Consider the following 27,341-nt stretch of genomic DNA (forward strand, 5'->3'; position numbering starts at 1 on the left):
TCTGGGAGCAGTAAAGGGCTGGAGCAAATTTTCCTTCAATAAATAAATGCTTGAATTCCCATATTGAAGGGTATACTGTATGATGCAACAAAATAACCATGAAGAGTCAACACAGAGATACAGCCTAATAAAATTAAACTAGACTTGAAAGAGAGCATCTCTGGCATAAGCTTACAAAAAGACCAGGTCTGAAGCGGAAAGAAGTGGGGTGCCTCAGATTTCTCTCCTACATTCCACAGAAACAGTAAAGCATTCCACAGAAACAGTAAAGCAATTCCTACAAAAGACTTAGGGGAGGAAAACGTAAGCCAAAGATTTTAAACAAAGCCAAGCTATGCTTTCATTACAAAAGCCACAGGTTAACTGTGGAACATGAAAGAGCCTAGAGTACTGTTCCCTCCGTCATCTCAGCAAACTACCACAGGACCGACTTCCCTCAGTGGAGAGAGGAAACACCTGATGACTAGAAAAGAATGTACCTAACTACAGAATAAAAACTAAACAAGTGTAGGATACAGTGATGAATCAAAATGCAAATGAAATGCCAATGCAGAAATTATGTAACTAAAAAAAAAAAAGCAGAAAAGGAAAGAACATGAGAATAAGCTCCCTCATTTCCTCATTGGTGAAAAGGCTGTTATGGGTTGAGCTGTGTTTTCAAAAAAGCGTATGTTAAAGTATTAATCCCCAATACTTAAGAATGTGACTTTACTTGGAAATGGGGGTCACTGCAGATGTAATTAGTTAAAATGAGGTCATAGTGGAAGAGGCTGGACCCTTGATCCACTGTGAATGTAGAGGCAGAGATTAGAGTAATTCATCTAGAAACCAATGGATGCCTACAACCATCAGAAGCTGAAAGAGGTAAGGAAGGGTCCTCCCCTAAAAGCTTTAGTCTAAAGATTTTTTTTTTTTATTTGTAAGTAAACTCTACACCCAACAAGGGGCTGGAACTCACAATCCTGGGGTCAAGAGTTACATGCTTTATCAACTGAGCCAGCCAGGTGCCCCTCCCCTAAAAAGCTTCAGAGAGAACATGGCCCTGAACTTCTTGCCTACAGAGTATGAGGTAATACCTTTCTGTTGTGTTAAACTACCCAGTTTGTGGCACTTTGCTATGGCAGCCATGGGAAACTAACACAGGTGGGACTCAAAGAACATCATTTAAAAGCTGGCAAAACAAGTGGTTACCTTTGAGAAATGAACCTATAAATGATTATTTTTCTTCTCTACACTTTTTCCAATTTTCTTATACTGCACACATATTTTTATTTTTAAAGAAAAAGGAAAAAAAAAAGGTAAGCACCTACCCTGATAAACTTGTTCCAGAAATTTCACTAGGAGAAGAATGACTCAGTGGAGAAGAGGAAGGTCTGAAGCTATCCTGGTCATCCTCTGAGCTATGTCCACCATGCTCAGGAGAGTGATTTTTCAAATCTATCAGACAGGTGTTATTTTTTATGAGAACAACAAAAAAAATCACTTGTAATTTTGTGAACATGACCAATTACTTCAATACTTACCAACATTTTTAGGTGTGATTATGGAATGTTTTCCAAAAGTCACATGTTTTTCACCATTGCTTGCTTCACTAACACACTCATTTTGCCTCTGATTTTCTCTACTGTTTGGTATTTCTTCACAGTCTCCTGACAGCCAAACGGATGCTATCCTGTGGTTCGGTACTAATGAATACCTATTAGATGTTGGAGTGGATACTGAGGTGGCTGTTTCACAGTTACCAGTATCTGGTAATTTGTTGTCCATAGGATATGTCGTCACATCAACTATGGTACTTTCACTCTCTTTTCTATTTGTAAGAATTGAATTGGGACAGTTTGTTCTCAATGATTCTTGATTCTTGCTCTCTCTGTTTTCACCATAAACAGAAAATGCTTTATTTTCTTCTGGTTCCCTTATACTTATATTAGTGGCACCTAAGTCCACTGTATGGATGTCTTGTGTAGTCCGTTCTTTTGGCAAAGATGAATCCCACAGACCAGATGTACCAGCTCTTGAAAAGTTTTCTAGTCCACTTTCGTATCTACTGAATTCTGTTTTTTTAAGGTATTTCTCCATATCAAACATGCTGGATCCATTACTTTTTTCTGTATCATTAGGCAAGAAATGAGGCAGCATGGAACAGTCCTTTTGTTTATTATCTTCCTGAAAAGTCTTCTCTCTGGTTTTATTTGAAAGTGCCTTGATCATGGCAGCAAGCTGGGCAGGATCGGTACTTACCGACGCATCTGCAATGGCTGAAGCGATGGTGCTTATCCTAAGGACAGAATCATTGCCAGAAGGCGGCTTGCTTTTGTATCTTTGGGGTTGGCTACTCATGAAGAAACTGTCCTAGAAAGGAGAAAATTCACATCAGATAAATTTATCTCAGTTCCCATGGACATATACATATTAGTTTAATCTTTACATGTCACATAAAGTTTAACAGCAGCTAGAAATTAATGGTATACCAATTAAATATCCTAATTAAAAAACAGATAGCTGATATCAACTTTAATTACAGAGTACTGGGTTACTCACAAAATTGGATTATCAATTATTTTTGAAAAGTCTTCAGGAGTTGAATAGATGCTAAAGAGGAGTTAAAACTGAACCAGATGATAATTATTTTTTTATTTTTTTAAGATTTTATTTATTTATTTGACAGACAGAGATCACAAGTAGGCAGAGAGGCAGACAGAGAGAGAGAGAGGAGGAAGCAGGCTCCCCGCCAAGCAGAGAGCCTGATGTGGGGCTCGATCCCAGGACCCTGGGATCATGACCCAAGCTGAAGGCAGAGACTTCAACCCACTGAGCCACCTGGGCGCCCCCCAGATGATAATTTAAAACAAAAAATTAAGATATTGGGATTGAGAAACCTTTGAGCCATTGTGATTCCAAGTATAATTCTTGGTAATTTCATTCAGTTGTTAGAAATGAGGAACACTAACAGTCTCAGATCACTTTGATCCAGGTATTGGGATTGAGCTGATTGGAGCTGGGCCTCAGCCCTTATGAGAGCCAGCCTAATTTTGGTTCATCTTTTCTCCAAAGGTGTGTAGCCCTTTATGGTCTCATCCTAAAGCATGGTTGTTTACATGGTTAGGCTCTCATCATTGGTGGACACTGAACTCTGTTTTGATTCCCTCACTCCCATAAGAACACCTTTGCTAAGTTTCTTCTTAAAACTCTTATCCATAGCATCTTCTTGAAGCAACAGATCTCCACAGGAAAGAGTATCCTCAGTACTGGGATTCTTCCTTCTCTTGGATTCTTGGATTTTGGCCCAATATTTTTTTGTTCCTTTTTTTTTTTTTTTTTAAGCTCTCCTGCGCCTTCTAAGAGATGCTTCTGGATACACTATCCAGTTCTAACAGTTGTCAGCCAGAGTTGGTTTGCATTGCTTAGTCTGCTATTACTGGAGCAGAAGTCTTAACTTGCATTTTTAAAATAATAAATAGGTTTATGTTTCTTTGCCGTGGCTTCCATTTCAGTTGTTTACCCATGGTTCCTATTTATGTCTTGCTAGTGTCCTCTTTCATGTCAGAAGCAAACACAAATCCTGTCTGGAAGACTGTATCTCCCATGGCCTCAAATTATTTCAGCGACTTTTCCTGTAAAAGGTTAAAAGCAAAATAGGAAAAGATACAACACGTAAACACTCAATAAACACTACAGAGTAAAAGCTGGTATCACCTATGTTAACATTGGACTCGACTTAAGGCATAAAGCGTAACCACAGACAAAGGCAGACATACACAATGACAGAAGGTCTGATTCATCAGAGAGAACAATTCTAATTTGTATGTACCCTAAAAACACAACTTCAAAATTTTTAAAGCAAATAATGCCAGATTCACAGTATGTAATAGACAAATCCATAATCACAGTGTGAGATTTTAATATCTAAATAACTGAAAGAACAAGTACAATATTCTTAATGATAGTTTCATCACTATGATTTAATAAATTTTCCTAAATAAAACATATAAAAGAGAGCAACCAAAGATCACACCACAGGCATTCCTGTCGTGTGCACAGAAGATATTTTCAAAAATGGAACAAATGTTGAGCCATACATCGTGTTTCAACAAACTTCAAAGGACTAAAACCTATCTTTCTCTGACTACAGTATAACAGGCCTAGAATCAATATTTAAAAATTTGGAAAACCCCTAAATGTTTGGAAACTAGGCAATACACTTGCATAACACAATGGACCAGAGAAATCAGAAAATATTTAAAATGGAATTATAAAGACAGTATGACTAGGGCACCTGGGTGGCTCAGTGGGTTAAAGCCTCTCTGCCTTCGGCTTGGGTCGTGATCCCAGGGTCCTGGGATCGAGCCCCACAAAGGGCTCTCTGCTCCGTGGGGAGCCTGCTTCCTCCTATCTCTCTCCCTGCCTCTCTGCCTACTTGTGATCTCTGTCAACTAAATAAATATAATCTTAAGAAAAAAAAAAAAGAGAGTATGACTTAGCAAAATATATGTGATGTAAAAAATAGTACAGGATGCAACAAAATCCCTGCTCTCAGGGAAATTTATACCATTAGATGTTTATGTAAGAAAACCAGAAAGGCAGAAAAATTAAGCTTAACATTTATATCTAGAAGTTAGAAAAACAACAAATTAAATCCCCAGAAAATATAAGGAAGGAAATAAAGACCAAAAAATATGAATAGAAGATAGAGAATACATAAAATGAATGAATTAATAAAATTGAGAAATACCTGCTAAGAATGACTAAGAAAACAGAGGGAAAAGAGCCAATATATAACAAAGAAGATATTCCTTAAGAACCTAAAATATTAAACAATCACAAGAGGATATTACGGTCAATATTTGTCAATTTATACAGAGTGATAGATTTTCAAGTTTAGATGAAAGGTTGTAATTCCTAGGAACCTACAATTTATTAAAACTGACACAAGTTTTAAAGATCAGAATAGTCCTATAACTATTTCAGAAATCGAGGGGCACCTGGGTGGCCCAGTCAGTTAAGTGTCTGACTTCAGCTCAGATCATGATCCCGGGGTCCTTGGATCAGGCTCCCTGCTCAGTGGGACTCTGCTTGCTCCTCTCCTTGCCCTTTGCCCTTCACCCTGCTCATGCAGTTATGTGCTCTCTCTCTCAAATAAATAAAATCTTTAAAAAAAAAAAAAACTGAGTGATTAAAAAGTATTAAAGAAAATTCCAGACTCTGAGGATTTCACTGATGTACACTACCAAAATCTAACAGCACCAATTTAAAATAAATAAATAAATAAAAATAAGAGTACCATTCTTCCACTCTTTGAGAAAAACAGAAAAAAAAAAAAAATGAGATGATCAAAACCTTGATAACGAAACCAAAAAGGCATTCTGCTCACTCACAGACACACAGTCTAAATAGACCATAAGCAACGAATCCAACGATCTATAAAAAGGATAGGTGTATTCCAAGTATAGAAGAACAACAGAACATTTAAAAACTATTTCTTGTGATTCAACACATTACCAGAAAAAAAGAAAGCTGATGCTTACCTTGACAGATGCAAAAAAGCATTTGACAAGATTCAACCTCCTTACAAGTTAAAAACAAAGCAAATTAGCCAACAAGTATCAGAAGGGATTTTTAAAAACTGATAATAAATAAAAAACTACAGCACCCATCTAATTTACCTTTTTCTTCCAAATTTTAAAATTCTAGTTAGTTAACAGACGGTGTAATACTGGTCTCAGGAGTGGAATGCAGTGATTCATCACTTACATATAAACACCCAGTGCTCATCATAACAAGTGCCCTTCTTAATGCCCATCACCCACCCACATCCCTCCATCAACTCTCAGTTCGTTCTCTATAGGTAAGAGGCTCTTATGTTTTGCCTTTCTCTTTTTTTCACCCGTGTTCATCTGTTTCGTTTCTTAAATTCTACATATGAGTAAAGTCACATGGTATTTGTCTTTCTCTGATTTATTTGGCTTAGCATAATACGCTCTAGCTCCATTCATCGATACAAATGACAAGATCTCTGATGGCTGAGTAATCGTCTATTTTAGATATACACCACATCTTCTTTATCCATCCATCAGTCAATGGACACTTAGGCTCTTTCTGTAGTTTAGCTATTGCTAAACTATTTAGCTATTGCTAATGCTGCTATAACCACTGGGGGCCATGTGCCCCTTCGAATTTGTATTTTTGTATCCTTTGGGTAAATACCTAGTAGTAGTACAATTGCTGGGTCATTGGGTAGCTCTATTTTTAACATTTTGGGGAACCTCCATACTGTTTTCCAGAGTGGCTGCATCCATTTGCATTCCCACCAACAGTGTAAGAGTGTTCCCCTTTCTCCACATCCTCACCAACATCTATTGTCTCCTGTGTTGTTCATTTTAGCCGTTCTGACAGGTGTGAGGTGGTAGCTCATCTTGGTTTTGATTTGTGATTCCCTGATGATGAGTGATATTGAGCGTCTTTTCATGTGTCTGTTAGCCATCTGGATGCATTCTTTGGAAAAAAGTCTATTCATGTCTTCTGCCCATTTCTTAACTAGATTATTCGGTTTTGGGGTGTTGAGTTTGATCAGTTATTTATAGATTTTGGATACTAGCTCTTTATCAGGTATGTTGTTTGCAAATATCTTCTCCCATTCTGTAGGTTGCCCTTTAGTTGTGTTGTTTCCTTCGCTGTGCAGAAGCTTTCTATCTTGGTTAAGTCCCAATAGTTCATTTTTCCTTTTGTTTCTCTTGCTTCAGGCAACATGTCTAGTGAGAAGTTGCTACGGCTAAGGTCGGAGATGTTCTTGCCTATGTTCTCCTCTAGGACTTTGATGGTTTCCTGTCTCACCTTTAGGTCTTTCATCCATCTTGAATTTATTTTTGTGTATGGTGTAACAAAGTGGTCCAGTTTCATTCTTCTCCGTGTTGCTGTCCAGTTTTCCCAACACCGTTTATTGAAGAGACTGTCTTTTTCAAGATTTGTAGAAGATTAGTCAACCACATAGTAGCTCACATCCAATTTAAAAATAAAATACTGAAGAGCTTTCCTGCCCTGTCAGGAAACCCCAACATCATTACTTCTTCTTCAACACTGCTCTGAAGTATAATCAGGTAGGCCAGTCAAAGAAATTGAAGGTATCAAAATCAGAAAGGAACAAAACTATTGTTCTCAGAAGATAAAACTGCATATATAGAAAATACGAGTAATTATTAGAGTTAATAGTAAATTGAGCATGGTCACTACATGTAAGTTGAGTATTTGAAAAAACATGTATTTCTGTTTAGCCAAAAAAAGGAAGAGTGAAGCTAAGAAAGGCAGTATTAAAACACTGTTTCAACAAGTTAGAAAGAAATCCAAATGATGCACAGTCATCTCTGCACGCCCACAAAACAATCATAAAATACAGAGAAAAATTAAAACCTAAGTGGAAGGTATAAAATTTTCATGAATTGTAAGATTCAGAATTATAAAGGTGTCAAGCTGACTGTTTGACAGATTAAATGGAACACCAGTTAAAAGCCCAACAGTACTACCGGCTGGTTTGCTGAAGGTGGCAAAGTGATTTTAAAATATATATGGAAATGCAAATGGCCAAGAATAGTCAAGATACTTTACAAGAAAAATAAGGTAACAAGACTTACAAAGCCACAGTGTCATATTGACATAAGACCCCAAATGTCCAAAGGACATGTCTAATGGGCTTAATGCAGGGTATTCATATAATAGAATACTACATATAGTAATAAAAATGAGCTTCTTCTTATACTTAAAAGAGGTGCATCTAGCAAACACAAGTGAAAAATAAATCTAAGAAAAAGAATACATGGTACATGATTTCTTATAAATAAAGTTCAAAAGCAGGGAAAATTAATAGCACATAGAAGGAGAAGTGCTCAGGAGGAGAAAAAAAAAGTGGTTTCTGAGCTACTACTGATGTTCTTTCTCGACCTAGGGGTATGCATGGGTAAGCTGTGGTAATTCACTGACTGTAAGGTTGTTTTATAAATAAATTTATGTATCCTTATTATGTTTAGTATGTACATATGTACTTGGCATGCATATTTATTATACATGGACTAAAATATTTATGAAAATTCAAAGGACATTTATAACAAAACTGAATCCAAAAAAACCCAACAAATATTATACTGTATATATTTTTCACATGTGACCTTATGTTGATCTTATACAAGAACTATGACAATGCAGTTTCAGTTTTTCTCTATGGAAAGCTCAAGATACCTCTGTTTTGCTGTTAGAGGCAGTTAATGTCACATCACTTTCATCCACTTGTGAAATACTCTCCAGTTCTTCAGCCTGAAGTGTAACTGATCCTTCACTTAGCTGTGCTTTTAAGTCTCCTGTAGAAAATAAACAATAATTCAACTTACATCTATAGACTACCTCACAGAAACAATCTGTGGGATAAGGACCACTCAGCGTGACTAACTGCCAAGGAAGTCTTTGGACCTCAATTTGAGTTTGCCAAGTTTCAACTTTAGATTGTGGATTTTAATCTCTCCCTTTCAAGTACTGACAAACTCATTTAATATTTTCAGCTTTAAACATTTCACAAATATACAATAAGCTGAATTCAAAAATGAGAACTTCTTGGGACACTAGGTGGCTCAGCTGGTTGAGCATCTGACTCTTGGTTTCAGCTCAAGTCATGGTCTCAGGGTTGTGAGATCAAGTCCAATGTCAGGCTCTCCACTGAGTGTGGACCCTGCCTGAGATTCTCTCTCTCTCCCTCTGTCTCTCTCTGCCCCTCCCCTGCTGCTCATGCACACACTTGCTCTAAAAATGAATAAAAATTAAAATGAGCCCTCTTTACAATAATAGAAAATCAACTAATTTTATATCTAATCTCTTCATCCCAACTCCTCCACTGGATATAGGCTCTTTTTTTTTTTTTTAAGATTTTATTTATTTATTTGACAGACAGAGATCACAAGCAGACAGAGAGGCAGGCAGAGAGAGAAGGGAGGAAGCAGGCTCCCCGCCGAGCAGAGAGCCTGACGTGGGGCTCGATCCCAGGACTCTGGGATCATGACCTAAGCCGAAGGCAGCGGCTTAACCCACTGAGCCACCCAGGCGCCCCTAGATATAAGCTCTTTAAGGACTGGAGCAAATCTTGTACAATTTTATATACGTAGCACCAGGCACTGTACTAACAAAAAGTAGCTGTTCAGTAATTGTATGTTATTACTGAGAAAGTCTGATTTTAAATATTTATCATGGAGGGGTGCTTGGATGGTTCATTTCGTTAAGCATCCAACTCTTGATTTTGGCTCAGGTCAAGATCTCAGGGTCATGAGCTCAAGCCCCACATCAGGTTCCACACTCAGCAGGGAGTCTGTTGGAGATTCTCTCTCTCCCTCTATCCCACCACCTCCTAAGATAAATAAATAAATCTTTACAAAAAATATTTATCATAGATACTTGTCATACTTAGACTACTATGGTCCAAATCTCAAAATATCATTTTAACCAAAAGTCTAATTAAGTTCATCAACTCAGTAGTTGAATAGACCAAAATTAACTAACCCATTTGAACTAACCCATTAAACAAAAGATGTATTTCATTTACTTTGTTTTTTACAAAAGGATTTAGGTGGGTTTTGGTTGACTTGTTTCCACTTTTGACTAAAAAAGGCAATATGGGTTATATAAGAATAGAATCTGTAACAAATACTGAAAAAATTCAAAACAACATATACATTTTCACTCATTAATACGATCACAGAACCACTAACTTATAGTTTAAAAAAAGGTTACTAAAAACTCCTTCATTTAATCCATTACCTGAAAATATATCATGCTTAAGATGAGCCATTTCTTTTTCCAAATTACTTCCTGATACATCAGATTTTCTTATGAGAGCAACAGGTTCTCTCTTCTCTGGTGATCTAATAAAATAACCAAATGATGGCTACAAAATAAACATGTGAGTTATTTCCTGAATTTTTAACTGCTCTGAGAAATTCTAGACTATTTTATTTTACTATTGGTAACCTAGCTAAATTACTTCAACAAAATAATTGTTCTTTTCATTTAAACTCAACTAGAGATAAATTTTAAAAGTCTAGTTTTATTTACTTACTGCCATATTCAATCATCAAACTAATACTGTCAGATATGCTGCTTTTACTAAAAAATCCAAATTCAAACCACCCAGGAAAGACATTTCATTCCTTCAGGAATTATTATGGAGTAGCTGCTGTGTCAGTCACTGTTTATAATCAGTGTGATATATCAATGAGATAAAAGATAGAATGTCCTGCCTTCTTAAAACTTGTAAGTATAAGGGTATTTATTTTATACAATACATCCACAAAAATCTGTTTTAAGATTAGTTGGGGCTGGGGGGAAGATTAGGTATGTTCCTAGCACCTGGAAGAAAGTGCTAAGGAGCAAGGAATTCCCACTTGTCTTTCTTATACAACTTTGACATGTCAGACCTGAAATGTAAATTCATTAAATGCACTCAATTTTCAATTGAGCTTCACCTGGGAATTTTTTCCCTTGATCCAGTAACTTGAATGCAAGTAACATTTCATAATTTAAACCAAAACAAAAATTCTAAATGATAGATGTATTTTTCCACGATCCAGTGCTTTGTTTGTTCAGTAAGGATTTCATTTAATCTTCAACTTCTCTTATAACGTCAAATTAAAACAAAAAATCTGTCTCTCCAAAGCACTTATTTTCATTTTTTAATTCACTGCGCAGACAGGAATGTATAGGGATGGGATGTGTCAGCGAACCCCAACATCATCACTCCTCTTTAACACTGCTTTGAGGTGTAATCAGGTAGGCCAGTCAAAGTAACTGAAGATACCAAATGCAGGTACCAGTTCAAATCAAATTTAAGTCCTGTATCTGGACTTTGAGTTCTAACACCATGGCTATTATTTCAAATTATATTTAGTAAAATCCAGTTTTAATACCACTCCCTCCAATAACCCAACTCTCCTATAAAGAATTTATCAAGCCTTTTGACTCGACCTCTTAAAGGAATCTTGAATCCTTGATTTTTCTGGGTCTATACTATAATTCTAGACACCGGCCTTCACATCTCTTCCCAAGTATGAACCCTCTGCCTGTTGCTATTCCTCTTGCCCCTCTCCACCCAGGTTCCTTATACAGTAGCATCATGTCACACTTGGAGATGGCGCCGGCACCACGACAAAGCTGCTTCCTGCCTCCAAGCATTTCTTCCCAATTAATTTCAGATGAACCCAAGTCCTACAATGACCCCTCATGATCTGGTCCTGGTATTTTTCTACCACTGAACCATCCTACCCTCTCCCTTCCCCCATTTACATCAGCTCCCCTGGCCTGCTTTCCAAGCCTCCACATAGATGATTGCCCTTTCCTGAGAGCACTCTGCCTCCAGATCTTTTGGCAGCCTCCTCCTTCCCATCATTTAGGTCCCAGTTCAATGCCATCTCCTCAGAGGTTGGTCGCCCTGACCACCGCAGCTAAAGCAACTTCTTTTTATTCACCCCATGTTCCAAAATGCATTGTTTAGGCACCACACACACTGCTCCATGTAATACGTGCCCTCCATAATTCCCACCACAGGCTCACCCAACCTCCCATCCTCCTCCCCTCCAAAACCCTCAGTTTGTTTCTCAGAGTCCACAGTTTCTCATGGTTTGTCTCCCCCATTCTTCATAGAACTATTATTGCTTACATTTTCAAATTTTTACATGTATTACAGCTTATTAAACAAAAACTTTCCTATATTCCAAAACATGTTTTCAGGTAAAAGTTTAAAAAATAATCAATCTTAAAATTCTTCCCGTCAACCAATGATATAACAATAGCAATATCAACTAACAGGTATTGAACACCTGCTGCAAGTTAGTGTTGGTGCTAAGTGCTTTATGTGTCCCATCACACTTAATTCTTATGAAACCCTATAAAATAGCACTCCATTTTAAAAACTGGAAAATTAAGGCACAGATGAGTTAAATAAATTGCTCCATGTCACAGAAGGAGTTAAAAGATAGAACCAGGACTGGAGTCAGGGTCTGACCGACTATAAAACCCGAGCTGTCTACCACAATTCTATCATATGCCTATTCTGTCCCTGCTGTAAAGATACTATGCTATAGTTAATATCATCATAACATTCAAAATATAAGGGCTGGTGAATTAATTCAACCATTTTCAGCACATATCATACTTACTCTTTTCACATTGTAACCACCACCAAGGCAACCAAGAGCTTCAGATCTTTGAGCAAAGAACTCTCCTAAAGATAGGCGTAAATAACTGGCATCATCTTTGTCCAAATCTGATGTGCTAAGTGATTTCCTCAACAAATTATAATTAATTGAAGTTCCCCAAGATGTATCCCCTAGTGCAGCTGAAGTGTTCTGGGCATCTATATTTTCTTCCTAGGGAGAAAGTTATTGTTTCATTTTACTTCCCCATCAAGGCTTCCTTCTGTTCTTCTAATATGCAAAAATAAGAAAATTTAACTAAGAAAATTTAAACATCTTCATTTTAAAAAAAATCAGGACAAAATCAAGCTTAAATAGCTAATAATAAGGTAATCAATATATTCAATTTGTTTAAATAGCATTACTTCATTTTAAAACATGGTTAAAAACTATGGTAAGATCTTTAAAGCCTATTAAGGTGAGTCTAAGTAAACTGAACTTATTTAGTATGCAGTTATTTTTAATTAATAATTGAGAGCATGACTAAAAAAGAAATTGTGTAAACATGAGAAAGCAAGATATAATTCTATACAAACTATGTATCTATCCAGAAAGAATATAGGTAAAATTTTGAACTTTGGTTAATCCCAATAAAATACGAACCTGCATAAATTGATGCTCTTTATTAAATTCTTCTTCATCTTGGTCAATCAAATCCAGGGCTTCAGCTTAAAAAAGAATTAGTTTATATAATTAAATTATACTAATGCCTAATTAAAAACTAGCAGATATTGAAAACTTAGTTAGGAAAATGAAACAGTAAAGAAATAACTGAGAAAAGTATATGAAAGCTTTCATCATATAACTGATGTATCTATTTTAAGTATGTTAAGTCTCTGGTTCTTAAACTTTTAGTAATGAACACTCCACTGTTAATGATTTTATCAGTTACTAACTTGTCCTAACTTGCTAAAGGGCCCTTACAATGTAAGCTTATCTGTAAAAGATGCACTTTAATTTTAGCTTTTGAAGATTTTGGCACAACTGACTTAAAGTACTCCAGGAATACCTGTGAAATTTTATCTGGAAACAGCACAACAGGAAGTCACCCTATAAACTTGTAGTGAAGAGGTCTGCTGGGATGCCCAACCACCTGTTTGCTCAGGACTGTCTCAGTGTTAGAAAGGAAAGCCCCACATCCCAGCAAACCCCAAAGGCTGGACAAACTAAAACAAGCGGTCATCCAAAATCTGCCCTCAAAGTCCCTACTGAGCAACTCAGTTTACCTTAGGGAAATGAACGGGCCTGGACACCTTAAATCTCTAAGTCAAATCCACAAACTAAAATGCCTCAGAGGCCAGAAGTGGATGAGCATAAAGGTCCAGGTGTGACATGGCAGGAAGTGATGGGATAGTGGCAAACTAGAAAGCACATGATCCTGCTCAAGTCATTGAAAGAGAAAAGAATTTTAAACATGTTGACTAATCAGACAGTCTGCAGGCTCTCCGCCTACCTGCTACCCACTCTGGGTCTGTGCCTGGTACTTTGGGAGACTGGCTGAAACAGGAAGCTGTATGCAACCCAGAAGAGACAGTCTACCATGGCCCAAACAAGAGGTATCCCCCTCTCTCATTAGCTCATTAGGAGCTAATCAGATCCAAACGGCTTTTTGGAAACCCTTACAGTTCAACATTAACATCCTGAGAAACATAATGAGAATAGAAATAGACTTATTTCCAGGGCGCCTGGGTGGCTCAGTGGGTTAAAGCCTCTGCCATCGGCTCAGGTCATGATCCCAGGGTCCTGGGATTGAGCACCACATCAGGCTCTCTGCTCAGCGGGGAGCCTGCTTCCTCCTCTCTCTCTGCCTGCCTCTCTGCCTACTTGTAATCTCTGTCTGTCAAATAAAATAATAAAAATCTTAAGAAATAGACTATTTCCAATCAGGAAAAAAAGAACACCAGAGATAGCTCAGGTCCTTACTTGATGGGATAGTGGGGATTTTTTTTTTTTTTTTTGTAAAGATTTATTTATCAGAGAGAGAGTGCGCATGCACACAAGCAGGCAGAGTGGCAGGCAGAGGCGGAGAGATGGGCAGGCTCCCTGCTGTGCCAGTAGTTCCATGCAGGACTTGATCCCAGGACCCTGGGATCACTACCTGAGCCGAAGGCAGTGGCTTAACTGACTGAGCCACCCAGGCATCCCAGATAGTGGGGGTTCTTTACTTTGTGAACCCATCATTTCTTATGTAAACATATTCTTAACCTATGAATGGGCATCAGGAGAACAATGAAACTCTCAAATCACATTAGAGATACAATCTTTCACGTAAAGACTTTTCTATGAGGATTCTCTGTGATGCCCATGACTCAAAGAGTTAAAAGCCACTGCCCTAAAATGTGAAAACATCAACCAACCATCTCTAAAAGCCAAGGGAGGGGAAGTAGGAAATCAGACCACTAAGAAGATAACCCAGAAAGACTTCATTTACTTCACTGCATTAAATATCGAGTGTTTTTCTGTGGTGCATGGGTGGCTTAGTTGCTTAAGCAGCTGCCTTTGGCTGCATCATGATCTCAGGGTCCTAGGATCGAGCCCCACATCAGGCTCTCTGCTCACCAGGGAGTCTGTTTCTCACTCTCTGTTTATACTCTCCCCACCCCTCTCTCAAATAAATAAATAAAATCTTTTTAAAAAATAAAATGTTTCTCAAATCATTAACTAAACAGTTCCAACTGATATTTGTTAGATTCTGAAGTACTTTCTTCTCCAAACTTTAACAGATTCTTCCATTCAAGAAAAATCTACAGTAATATTGCTACTCTGTATGCTCACCAGAAAATCAGTCAGCAATTACGAGAAAAAAGAACTTCATTTTTTATAAGAATCTATACCCACTTCTTTGCCAAATATAAAATAGTCCTTTCAAATATCTCCTGAATGCTTCCACTGTTAAATTTTGAAGCAGGCCATATACCCCAGCCCTCCAGCCAGTTTTAATCCTACGCCATAAGCACAAGTGATACAGTGACTCAGATGCATGGAGATGTCAGAGAGGGGGCAGAGCAGAAATGGAGCAGAGGGTGCCATATCTCTTATTTTCTGAATAAAGTTTATTAAGTAGATAAATTTTCATTTTGAATGACTTTGACATTATGAAATTACACTTTGGTCCAACCTTCCTCTTCTGAATTATCTCTTCTTATGTTTTAAAAATTCCCTTCCCCTTTCCTATAAAAATGCTTCCCCTGCATTTATGCTCCCCTGATGCTGATTTCCCTTGACCTAGTTCATCCTTTCTTTCCTTCCATCACACTTTTCCCCACAGTATTCCATAATCATTTTCCCCATTTCTTCACCACTCATCCTTTCCAACCTGGCCTTTGTTCATTCCCTGATCACAAGGATGGTTTCATTAAACTTCTTTTATCTATTTTAGTTTTCCGTGAATAGTAACACACCCACATAATTCAAAATGCAATGGTACCCATATACATGTTATGCTTCAACAAAGAATTTTTAGAAGTTAACCAAAGACATAAAAGGGAATATGGCACTGAAAAGTCTCCCCCTTATCCCTGACCCTACATCCCACATCTCCAAAAGCAACCAATATATAAAGTACCCCTGATACCACGATTTGAATCTATTTGATTTCTGAGTTCAGTAATTGGGGATTCCTTGCAATCCATTTCTTTCACTTTCAAAAAAATCTTGGCCACCATATGTATTTATGAATACATGTGTGTCCTTCTCCCTTCCACCTTTTTACATAAATGTCAAAATATTTTATGTGCGTTTCTATGTCTTAGTGATTATTCCACATTAGTACCTAAAGAGCCTCTTTCCATTTTTTTAATGACCACAATGTATTTTCCTTATATAGATGCACCTTATTTAATTAGTTCCCTATTTTGTACAACCATATTGCTTCCAATCTTTTGTTATTATAAACAATATGTATTCACATACCATTTCTGCAAGCATATCTGAAGAATAAATGCCCAGCAGAACCCCTTGGTTACAGGGTATATACATTTATAATTTTGCCAGATGCTTTAATACTTCCCTACCTACATAAATATTACATAAATACTACAGTACCTTTTCCCTCACACTCTTGCCAATATAGTTTTATTACCAAACTACTGGATCACTGCCAAAAAAATAATGGAAAAATAGTATCGTGGAGTAGTTTCTTTCCATGAATAAATTCCATTAACTTTTTTTGAACATTTAACAACCATTTTCATTTCCTTTTCTCTAATTTGTCTGTTTATATCTTCTGCCTAATTCTACACTGAGAAGCTGGTCTTTTTCTTACTATTTATTAGAACACTTTATACATTAGGAAAACAGGCCTTTAACCCATAACAGGAATGCAAATATATTTCTCAGTCTGATCACTAATTTTTAAAAATTGCTGACCAAAGCATAATACATATATATATATGTGTGTGTATATATATATATATATATATGAAAAGTATTTATGTGTACAATTCAATGAACACATTTGTGTGGCTAGATTAACACCCTAGGTCAAGAGAGATAACATTGCTAGCACCCCCAAAAGGCCAATCAAGCTTCCTTCCAGTTACTACATTCCCATCAGAGGGTAACCAGTATCCTTACTTCTTACTTCAGAGAGCAGGGTACATTTTGAAATATATACAGAGAGATTTATATAGCATGTACTCTTATTTTGCATTATTTCATTCAATATGCTTGTGAAATTCATCCCCGCTGCTACAAGTAGCTACACAGCATTCATTTCCATTGCTACATAGCATTCCAATGTGTGAATAAACACCATCCATTGTATCATTAATGAGAATCTGGGAGTTTCTAATTTGGAGTTAATCATATAGTGCCGCTGTAAATACTTTAGTCTTTTGGTGAAGAGTACCTCTATACATTGGGTATATACTCTGGTGTAGAATTACTGGGGGCCCTAAAGTATGAAGTTCATAAAGTTTACCTTCAAAAGCTCCTGTTAGACAAATTTCCCAAATGGTTCTATCACTTTATACTCCCACCAGTTACACATGAAAATTCCATGACCACTGACTTTTAAGTGATACAATCGCTATCCACTGTCCAGTCTGTACCCTCTTGTTCTTTCTAAATCAAGATATTGTTGAGCAAGCTCGAACTGTAACTTAATTTCCAGTTTCTGGCTCACACTTCCCACCTCAAATTATAATCATTCAAAATTCTACAGTTTCTTCTGATTTTCCCACCTCAGTTCATGGTACTTCCATTTTCTCAAGTAACTCTAACCACAAACCTCAATCTTTTCTTGCCTCTCTCTCTACTGAAATCCAGTCACCAAATCCTAACCATTTTATTTCCAAGTCTTTCAATCTCTACTTGCTTTTCATTCTCACTGTGACACCTAGATTTCTCCAACATCCTGAGAAATTTCCCAGTCAACTGACCATTGCTGCCAGAAGACAACTCACAAAGGAAGTTGGACACTGAAGTCTGCAGTGGCTCCCTATTGCTTATCACACAAGCCTCAACTCAGACACGGCAGTCAAAGCTCAACTCTATTTTACTTGGCCCTACTCTACCTCTCCAGCTTCACCTCTTCATCTCTTACTACTCTCCTCTTCCCATACCTTGTCATAAATGCTAGCTACATTGGACTATTTACCACTCTCAAAACACACCCAGACTTCCTCATTTGATTCTCTTTAATTGGGTTTTCTATCCATTTGGAATTTCTCATGCCCTGAAGCATTTACCTTTTGAAACTCTTACCTCAAAAGCTACTACCTCCTACGTGAAATCCGTCACCCATTCATGCAAAAGTTATTTTTCCTCTAAATTCCCAAAACCATTTGGTTTGTGTCTCTTATGCTGCTAATTACTGTTTTATTCTTACCTTTTCCCCCTTTAGCTGATGGACATGGAAAAATACCTTATGTGTCTCTATCTTCCACATCATTACATGGTTAGGAGGAGCTCAGGACAAGCAGTAGTCAGAATGACTTCTTCCTGAGGTATGTTCTGAGACTATTAAAAATACGACTAGAGGGGCGCCTGGGTGGCTCAGTGGGTTAAAGCCTCTGTCTTCGGCTCAGGTCATGATCCCAGCATCCTGGGATCGAGCCCCACATCGGGCTCTCTGCTCAGCAGGGAGCCTGCTTCCTCCTCTCTCTCTGCCTGCCTCTCTGCTTACTTGTGGTCTCTGTCTGTCAAATAAATAAATAAAATCTTAAAAAAAAAAAAAATACGACTAGGCTTGACAGGCCACTGAATGCCTTTCTTTATCGCAGGTTTACAGATGCTCAGGGGCTGGAGGCCTCAGTGGCACAACACCTCCACAGACTAAGGCTCAAAATGTAATTTGTTCTGCAGACTTAAACTGGTTTTTCCTTTCACAGTCAGAGATAATCAACAAACCTAGCTGATATTCCTAATGCTCTCATTCTTTGAGATTTATGTTTTCCGTCACTTTTCTCCCATCATTTCCACATTTCTTAAGTTTAACACCAAAATGGATAGGACTTTGTAACTGCTCATTTTTCAGAGGATATTTCTTTTGTTCAGGACAGAATTTTAAAAGTGAAAATGTACAGCTTGAGGTCCCTTCCAACTCTGCAAGGTGGAAGTTTTAAACTAATGTGAAAGAATGATAGCCTGACTCACTGTCCTTGTTTAAGGAAAAGGCTCAGCTCATTCTATAATGATTAGCACTGGCTAATTCAAGACTTTGTTCCTATAAAAACTACTGATAAGCTCAGTATTACAGCTGACCCTTGAACAACATGGGTTTGAACCCACACAGGTCCACTTAACAAAGATTTTTTTTTTCTTTGATCAATATAGTATAGTGCTATGAATGTATTCTCTCCCTTATGATTTTAACTTTTTCTTCCTCTAGCTCACCCTACTATAAGAATACAGTATATAATGCATGTAACATGTAAAACAGGTGTTAATTGTTTATGTTACTGCTTAAGGCTTCTGGTAAACAGTAGGCTGTAAGTAATTAAGATTTTGGGAAGTCAAAAGCTATATACAGATTTGAAATATGCAGGGAGTTGGTGCCCCTTAATCCCCATATTGCTCAAGGCTCAAATGTATAGTCCAAAAACGATTTGATATGGCTAATCTATATATAGAGTAATCTCAGAATACCATGAAGAACAATGAAAATGGTACAATAAAGTGGTTATCAATACACTTACAACCAGATCTGAAGTCTTCAATCATCTCGTCAGTTAGAGACATACTTAAAATTTGTTCTTTATTAAAAGATGTATAATATGCAAGGTCAGTGACCCATCTGCCCTCTTCGTTCTGATAGACAACATTTTGTGGTAGATCTGTTTCTAAAAAATTCCAAAAATATCCAATCACATATGAAATAAAATGATGTAATATTCTAAACAATTTTACTTTGTTGACTTATCTTAGATATCAACAGTATTGCAATCTGCCCAAAACTAGTTAGAAAAAAGAAAATCCATTTCCACAAAAGAAAAATTCTCTTATGGTGGATAAGCCAGCCTTAACACAGAAAAGATCTGTAATGGAGAACCAGTGGCAAAAGGAAAAACTGAGACTTAGAGTAGTATACTTCCACTAGATCTGTGAATAAATATACAATTTCTAATCCATAAGACACAAAATTCTAATACAAAAGATTAGGCAAGTTCCACTTGAAAACATATTCTATTCAAAATGTATAAACATTTTATACATTTCTTAACTTTTATTTTTTTTAAAAAACTACTTACGCTCTTTGCTCTTTTCAACAGACTTGTAATATTCACATGTTCGCCTTTCACTAGTTGGTGACCGAAGACTATCAGTGTAATTAATTTCACTGTCATTAATAGACTTCAAAGATGCTACGTCCACATATTTTTGAATGGACACTTCAGGAGTTTCAGTGTCTAAACATTTATCCACAGGCAAAACTGTTTCTGAATCAGATCCCAAATGCTTATCTTGATGAAGAGACCTGGCCTCCAGCTTCAAAGAGTCCATTAAATCAAAATCACCTTTACTGGCATTTGTGTCATGAAAATAGACAGGGTTAAGTTTCACATTAGGAGCCTGGATAGTCTTCACAGGAATTTCTTCTCTTTCACTTTCCTTTAAAAATGTATAACAGAGTAGCCATTAGTTTTGTTTTTCATAATTTATTCTAAAACTTTATGGGAAAAATTTATGTAGTAGACATAAATGATTATTATATGAAGCATCAGACTACAAGGAATTCATTCTACTCTTTTAGACTATATGTAAACAAATTTTAAGCAATATACCAGAACCATGATGTGGTCATTATGAACATTTATCAACAGATTCAGATACCAAAAGTAAGTCCAACATGTTCATTATATTACAGGATGTAAGAAATATCACTTTAATTTTTAAAATTACCACCAGAACTCTCAACAAGGATGACAAGCCCATTAACGTAACCTAACTCATAAGTACGATTAACATCCCTTGAAAAGATATATTAACACCTTTCAGAAATAATCCCATTTACAGTTACACCAAAAAAACCATAAGATACCTAGGAATAAACCTAACCAATGAGGTAAAAGAAGAACTGTACTCTGAAAACTACAAAACACTTATAAAAGACATTGAAGAGGACACAAAGAAATGGGAAAGCATTCCATGCTCATGGGTTGAAAGAACTAACATTGTTAAAATGTCTATACTACCCAAGGCAATCTATACAATCAATGAAATCCCTATGAAAAATACCATCAGCAATTTTCAGAGTTAGAACAAACAATCCTAGAACTTATATGGAACCACAAAGGACCCCAAGTAGACAAAGCGATCCTGAAAAAGAAAAGAAAAGCTGGAGGCATCACAATTCCGGACTTCAAACTATATTACAAAGCTGTAGTCATCAAGACAGTATGGTACTGGCACAAAAACAGACACACAGTTCAATGGAATAGAACAGAAAACCCAGAAATGGACCCACAACTATATAGTGAACTAATCTTCCACAAAACAGGAAAGAATATCCAATGGAAAAAGTCTCTTCAACAAAGGGTGTTGGGAAAACTGGACAGCAACACGCAGAAGAATGAAACGGGGCCACTTTCTTACACCACACACAAAAATAAATTCAAGATGGATGAAAGACATAAAGGTGAGACAGGAAACCATCAAAGTCCTAGAGGAGAACAGAGGCAGGAACATCTCCGACCTCAGCCGTAGCAACTTCTCACTAGACACGTTGCCTGAAGCAAGGGAAACAAAAGCAAAAATAAACTATTGGGACTTCACCAAGATAGAAAGATCTGTACAGGGAAGGAAACAATCAACAAAACTAAAAGGCAACCTACAGAATGGGAGAAGATATTTGCAAATGACATATTGGATAAAGGGCTAGTATCCCAAATCTATAAAGAACTGAACAAACTCAACACCCAAAAACCAAATAATCCAGTTAAGAAATGGGTAGGAGACATGAATAAACTTTTTCTAAAGAAGGCATCCAGATGGCTAACAGGCACATGAAAAGATGCTCAAAATCACTCATCATCTGGGAAATACAAATCAAAACCAAGATATGCTACCACCTCACACCTGTCAGACTGGCTAAAATGAACAACACAGGAGACAACAGATGTTGGCGAGGATGCGGAGAAAGGGGAACACTCTTACACTGTTGGTGGGAATGCAAATGGATGCAGCCACTCTGGAAAACAGTATGGAGGTGCCTCAAAAAATTAAAAATAGAGGGGCACTTGGGTGGCTCAGTCAGTTAAGCCCGACTCTTGACTTAGGCTCAGGTCATGACCTCACAGTTGTGGGACTGAGCCCCACATCAGTCTCCATGCTCAGCATGGCATCCGCTTGAGATTCTTCTTACCCTTACCTCTGCCCACACGCCCTCCCCCACTCACCATTTCTCTCAAAATAAATAAAATCTTTGAAGAAAAAAAGTTAAAAATAGAACTACCCTACAACCCCGTAATTAGACTACTAAGTATTTACCCAAAGCACACAAAAATACAGATTAAAAAGGGGTACATGCACCCGATGTTTATAGCAGCATTACCAACAACAGCCAAACTATGGAAAGAGCTCAAGTGTCCATCGACTAGTAAATGGATAAAGATGTGGTACGTACATTATTTTTACACACACACATACACACACACACACAGAGGAATTTATTTTTTTTTAAAGATTTTATTTATTTATTTGACAGACAAAGAGAGATCACAAGCAGGCAGAGAGGCAGGCAGAGAGACAGGCAGAGAGGGAGGGAGAAGAAGGCTCCCTACTGAGCAGAGAGCCCGATGTGGGGCTTGATCCCAGGACCCTGAGATCATGACCTGAGCTGAAGGCAGAGGCTTAACCCACTGAGACACCCAGGGGCCCCCACATAGAGGAATATTATTCAGCCATTAAAAGAATAAAATTTTGCCATTTGTAATGATGTGCATGAAGCTACAGTGCATTATGCTAAGTAAGTCAAAGAAAGACAAATACCATATGATTTCAGTCATATGTGGAATTTAGGAAACAAAACAGATGAACATATCAGAGTAGGGAAAAAGAGTGGCAGCAGAGGGGAAGCAAAACATAAGATCTTCTTAACAATAGAGAAAAAACAGGGTTGCAGGAGGGAGGTGGGTGGGGGATGGGCTAAATGGGTGATGGCATTAAGAAGGGCACTTGTTATGATGTGCATTGGGTGTTATATTAAGTGATGAACCACTGCATTCTACTCCTGAAACCAATATTGCTCTATATGTTAACTAGAATTTCAATACAAATTTGGGAGGGGGAACAAAATACCATTTAACAGGAGTAAAACAGCATATACTACAGACATCCATGAGATGTCCCATAACAACTGCATCAGACATGGCAAATTAAGCCAGCACCTCAAAACCATGCTCTTTCCTAATTGGCATTTCTTATTCTTTCCTAGAATAACTACTGCTGAAAAAGGGCCCAAGTGCTTAGAAAACTCTTCTCAGACATTCAGCTACCATCATAATGTCAAGTCCCCATAAAGCATGTTAAGAGTCATCTTTCCTGTTACAAGATGTATGATGACAAAAACAGTCTTACAAAGTTCTTTAAAGTTAAAATACTAAAAGCAGGTAGTTCTACATAAAGGAAAAGATGCTGACTTTGAAAAAAAAGCCATAGGTTTAAATCCTAGTGCCAACACTTATTAAATGAGTAATCTCCCAATAATGTTATACAAAAAATAAGCTTACATTTATCCTACCTTACATCAAAATAAATCCCAGATGGCTTAAACATTCGAAAGCAAAAGTGCCAGGAGAAAATACAGATGAATAACCTTATACTTTTTAGTAGATAACATCTATGTATAACACTCTTGTGAGTTAAAAATTTCCCAGTCTTGGGGCGCCTGGGTGGCTCAGTGGGTTAAGCCGCTGCCTTCGGCTCAGGTCATGATCTCAGAGTCCTGGGATCGAGCCCCACATCGGGCTCTCTGCTCAGCAGGGAGCCTGCTTCCTCCTCTCTCTCTGCCTGCCTCTCTGCCTGCTTGTGATCTCTGTCTGTCAAATAAATAAATAAAATCTTTAAAAAAAAAAAAATTTCCCAGTATTTTTTTTTTTAAGGTTTTATTTATTTATTTGACAGACAGAGATCATAAGCAGGCAGAGAGGCAGGCAGAGAGAGAAGGAAGCAGGCTCCCTGCAGAGCAGAGAGCTCGATGCGGGGCTCGATCCCAGCACCCTGAGATCATGACTTGAGCTGAAGGCAGAGGCTTTAACCCACTGAGCCACCCAGGCACCCCCAAAATTTCCCAGTCTTAACCCCAGGTCCCATAAATTGTCATCTTATCTTATCTGGAAACGGGGTCCTTGCAGATGTAATTAAGGATCATGAAATAAAACCATCCTGGATTTTTAATGGGCCTTTAACCCAAAGAGCAATGTCCTTATAAGAGAAAAAAGAGTTACCAGGACACAGAGACACTGAGAAAAAGACCATGTGAACATGGAGGCAAATATTCAGATAGTGCCACAAACTAAGGCAAACCAGGAGCTACCAGAGGCAAGAAAGGAGCCTTTGAGGGAGCTTAATTAGCCCTTCCAATACCCTGATTTACATCTGCTGATCTCTGGAGCTGTGAGAGTAAATTTCTATTGTTGCAGGCTACCAAATGTTGGTAGTTTGTTCTGGCAGCCCTAAGAAACAAATGTAAACATTAAAGCCTAAAATGCATAAGGACTGAGAGAGGGAATGCCATCTGAAGACGCAAGGAGAAAAATGCCATCTGTAAGGCAGAGAAAGAAGCACAAGGAGAAAACAACTCTGCTGAAACCTCAATCTCTGACTTTTCTAGAAGTGTAAGAAAATAAATTTCTATTGTTTGAGCCAAATAAGTAAATAAATAAATAAAATGTGTAAGAATCAAAATATCTCCTTAACTCAGAAAGCTTATAAAAACAGTAGTTAAAATATGAGTATTCCAACAGAAAAAAAAAAAGACAAAGAAACAAAGTCATGCCATTTAAAAACAGATAACTATTTTTCATATAGAATACTAGCAAAAATTAAAAAGAACCAGAGTGAAATGGAGATTAAAAGAATAATAGATAAGATCAATGAAACCAAGAGTTGGTTCTCTGAAAAGATAAAACTGACAAGACCTCAGAGAGACTTATCAAGATAGAGAACTCAAATAAATAACATTAGAAATGAAAGAAGAAAAGTTACAACCAACACCACAGAAATACAAAGGATTATAAGAATACTATGACATATTATAATCCAACAAATTGGACAATCTGGAAGAAATGAATTAATTTCTAAAAACATCCAATCTTCCAAGACTGAATCAGGAAGAAACAGAAAATCTAAATAGACTGATTACTACTAACAAATTAATCAATAATCAAAAAACTACCAAAAAACAAAAATCCAGAACCAGACAGCTTCACTGGTGATTTCTACCAAACACTTAAAGAAGAGTTAACACCTATTCTTCTTAAACTGTTTCAAAAAAATAGAATGCTTCCAAATTCATTCTACCAGACCAACATTAATCTGACACCAAAATTATAGACCCATATCCCTCATAAACATAGATACAAAATCCCCTAAAATATTAGCAAACCAAATTCAACAACACATTAAAAGGATCATTTACTATGATCAGGTGGGATTTATTCCAGGTATGCAAGGATGGTTCAATATCCATACCTCAATCAACACAATTACTAAAATGAAGGCTAAAAATAATATGATCATCTCAATAGGTACAGAAAAAAATATTCGACATAATTCACTATCTATTCATGACAAAAACACCAAAAGTGGGTTTAGAGGAAACACCTCAACATAATAAAGGCTATGTATGACACACCTTAACTAAATCATACTCGATGGTGAAAGCTGAAAGCTTTTCCTCTAAGATCAAGAAAAAGACTTGTCCACTCTTACCACTTTTATTCAACATAGTCTTGGAAGTCCTAGCCCAGCAATAAGATAAGAAATGAAATAAAAAGCATCCAAATTTTAAAAAGGACCAAAACTGTCACTATTTGCATATGACATAATGCTACAGATAAAAAACCCTAAGATCCCACCAAAAAAACTATAAAATAAATAATCTGAGTAAAGTTGCAGGATACAAAATTAATATACAGAAATCTGTTGCTTTCTGAAGCTAATAATGAAGTAGCAAAAAGATAAATTTTTTTAAGTTCTATTTAAATATCAAAAAGAATAAAATACCTAGGAATAAATTTAATCAAGGAGGTAAAAATCTATACTTCAAAAACTGTAAGACACCAATGAAAGAAACTGAAGACAACCCAAATAAATGGAAAGATAAAACCATGTTTGTGGATTGGGAAATACTGTTAAAATTTCCCTACTACCCAAAACAATCCACAGATTAAATGCAAGACCTACTAAAATACCAAAAATGTTTTTCACAGAACTAGAACAAACAATCCTAAAACTTGTTTGAAACCACAAAAGACTCCATATGGCCAAAGCAATCTTGAGAAAGAACAAAGCTGGAGATATCACCATCCCAAATTTCACCCTATACTATAAAGCAATAGTAATCAAAACAGTTATGGGGTACCTGGTTGTCTCAATAGGTAGAGCATGCAATCTTTGATCTTGGGGTTGTGAGTTCAAGCCCCACATTATGTATCGAGAATACTTACAAATAAAATAATAAAAAAACAAAGTTATGGTACTGACACAAAATAGACACAGAGATCAATGGAACAGAATAGAAAGTCCAAAAATAACCCACACTTAGTCAGTCAATTAATCTATGGCAGAAGAGGCAAGAATATACAATAGTGAAAAACAATCTTTCCAATAAGCAGTGTTAGAAAAACTAGACAGCTACAAGCCAAAGAATGAAACTGGACCACTTTCTTTCCCAATATACAAAAATAAACTCAAAATGAATTAAAGTCCTAAATATAAGTCCTGAAACCATAAGACTCCTAGAAGAAAACATAAGCCATAATCTTTTAGACTTCAGCCTTAGCAATATTCTCCCACAACTGTCTCCTCAGGCAAAGTAAACAAAAGAAAAAGTAAACAATGGGGACTACATGAAACTAAATAGCTTTTGCACAGTGAAGGAAACCATCAACAAAATGAAAAAGGAATCTACTGAGTAAGTGAAAGTATAAATAAGTCATATGTCCAAAAGGGGTTAATATCCAAAATACATAAAGAACTCATAAAACTCAACAGTAAAATAATATCAAACAATCCAATTAAAAAATGGGAAGAAAACATGAACAGACATTTCTCCAAATAACACCTACAGATGGCCAAAAGACACACGAAAAGATGCTCAACATCAATCATCAGGGAAATGCAACTCAAAACCACAATGAGATACCACCTCATACCTGTCAGAATGGCTAAAATAAAAAACACAAGAAACAAGTGTTGGTGAGGATATGGAAAAAAGGGAACATTTGTGCACTATTGTGTGGGAATGTAAACTGGTGTGGCCTCTATGGAAAATGTATGAAAGTTCCTCAAAAAAATCAAAAACAGGGATGCCTAGGGGACTCAGTCACTTAAGCATCTGCCTTCAATTCAGGTCATGATCCCAAGGTCCTGGGATCAGAGCCCCCTGTTTTGGATTCTCAGCTCAGGAGAAGCCTGCTTCTCCCTCTGCCTATAGCTCTGCCTGCCTATATACTCTCT

General features: G+C 37.0%; 1 protein-coding gene across 6 annotated transcripts in view; it reads right to left on the minus strand.

Annotated features, from left to right (window-relative positions):
- Window positions 1-27,341, minus strand: part of CEP192 (centrosomal protein 192) — a 126,659-nt gene that overhangs the window by 59,260 nt on the left and 40,058 nt on the right. For all 6 annotated transcript variants that reach the window (XM_059409140.1, XM_059409139.1, XM_059409138.1 and 3 more), the window contains 8 exons: window positions 19,910-20,270; window positions 19,358-19,501; window positions 12,822-12,886; window positions 12,183-12,392; window positions 9,790-9,916; window positions 8,227-8,345; window positions 1,524-2,352; window positions 1,311-1,437 (listed from right to left, as the gene is read on the minus strand). In XM_059409140.1, coding sequence (XP_059265123.1) covers window positions 1,311-1,437; window positions 1,524-2,352; window positions 8,227-8,345; window positions 9,790-9,916; window positions 12,183-12,392; window positions 12,822-12,886; window positions 19,358-19,501; window positions 19,910-20,270 — 1,982 coding nt within the window. The remainder of the gene's footprint in view (window positions 1-1,310; window positions 1,438-1,523; window positions 2,353-8,226; window positions 8,346-9,789; window positions 9,917-12,182; window positions 12,393-12,821; window positions 12,887-19,357; window positions 19,502-19,909; window positions 20,271-27,341) is intronic.

The sequence above is a fragment of the Mustela nigripes genome, chromosome 8 (assembly GCF_022355385.1).
Source record: "Mustela nigripes isolate SB6536 chromosome 8, MUSNIG.SB6536, whole genome shotgun sequence".
Taxonomy (NCBI): domain Eukaryota; kingdom Metazoa; phylum Chordata; class Mammalia; order Carnivora; family Mustelidae; genus Mustela; species Mustela nigripes.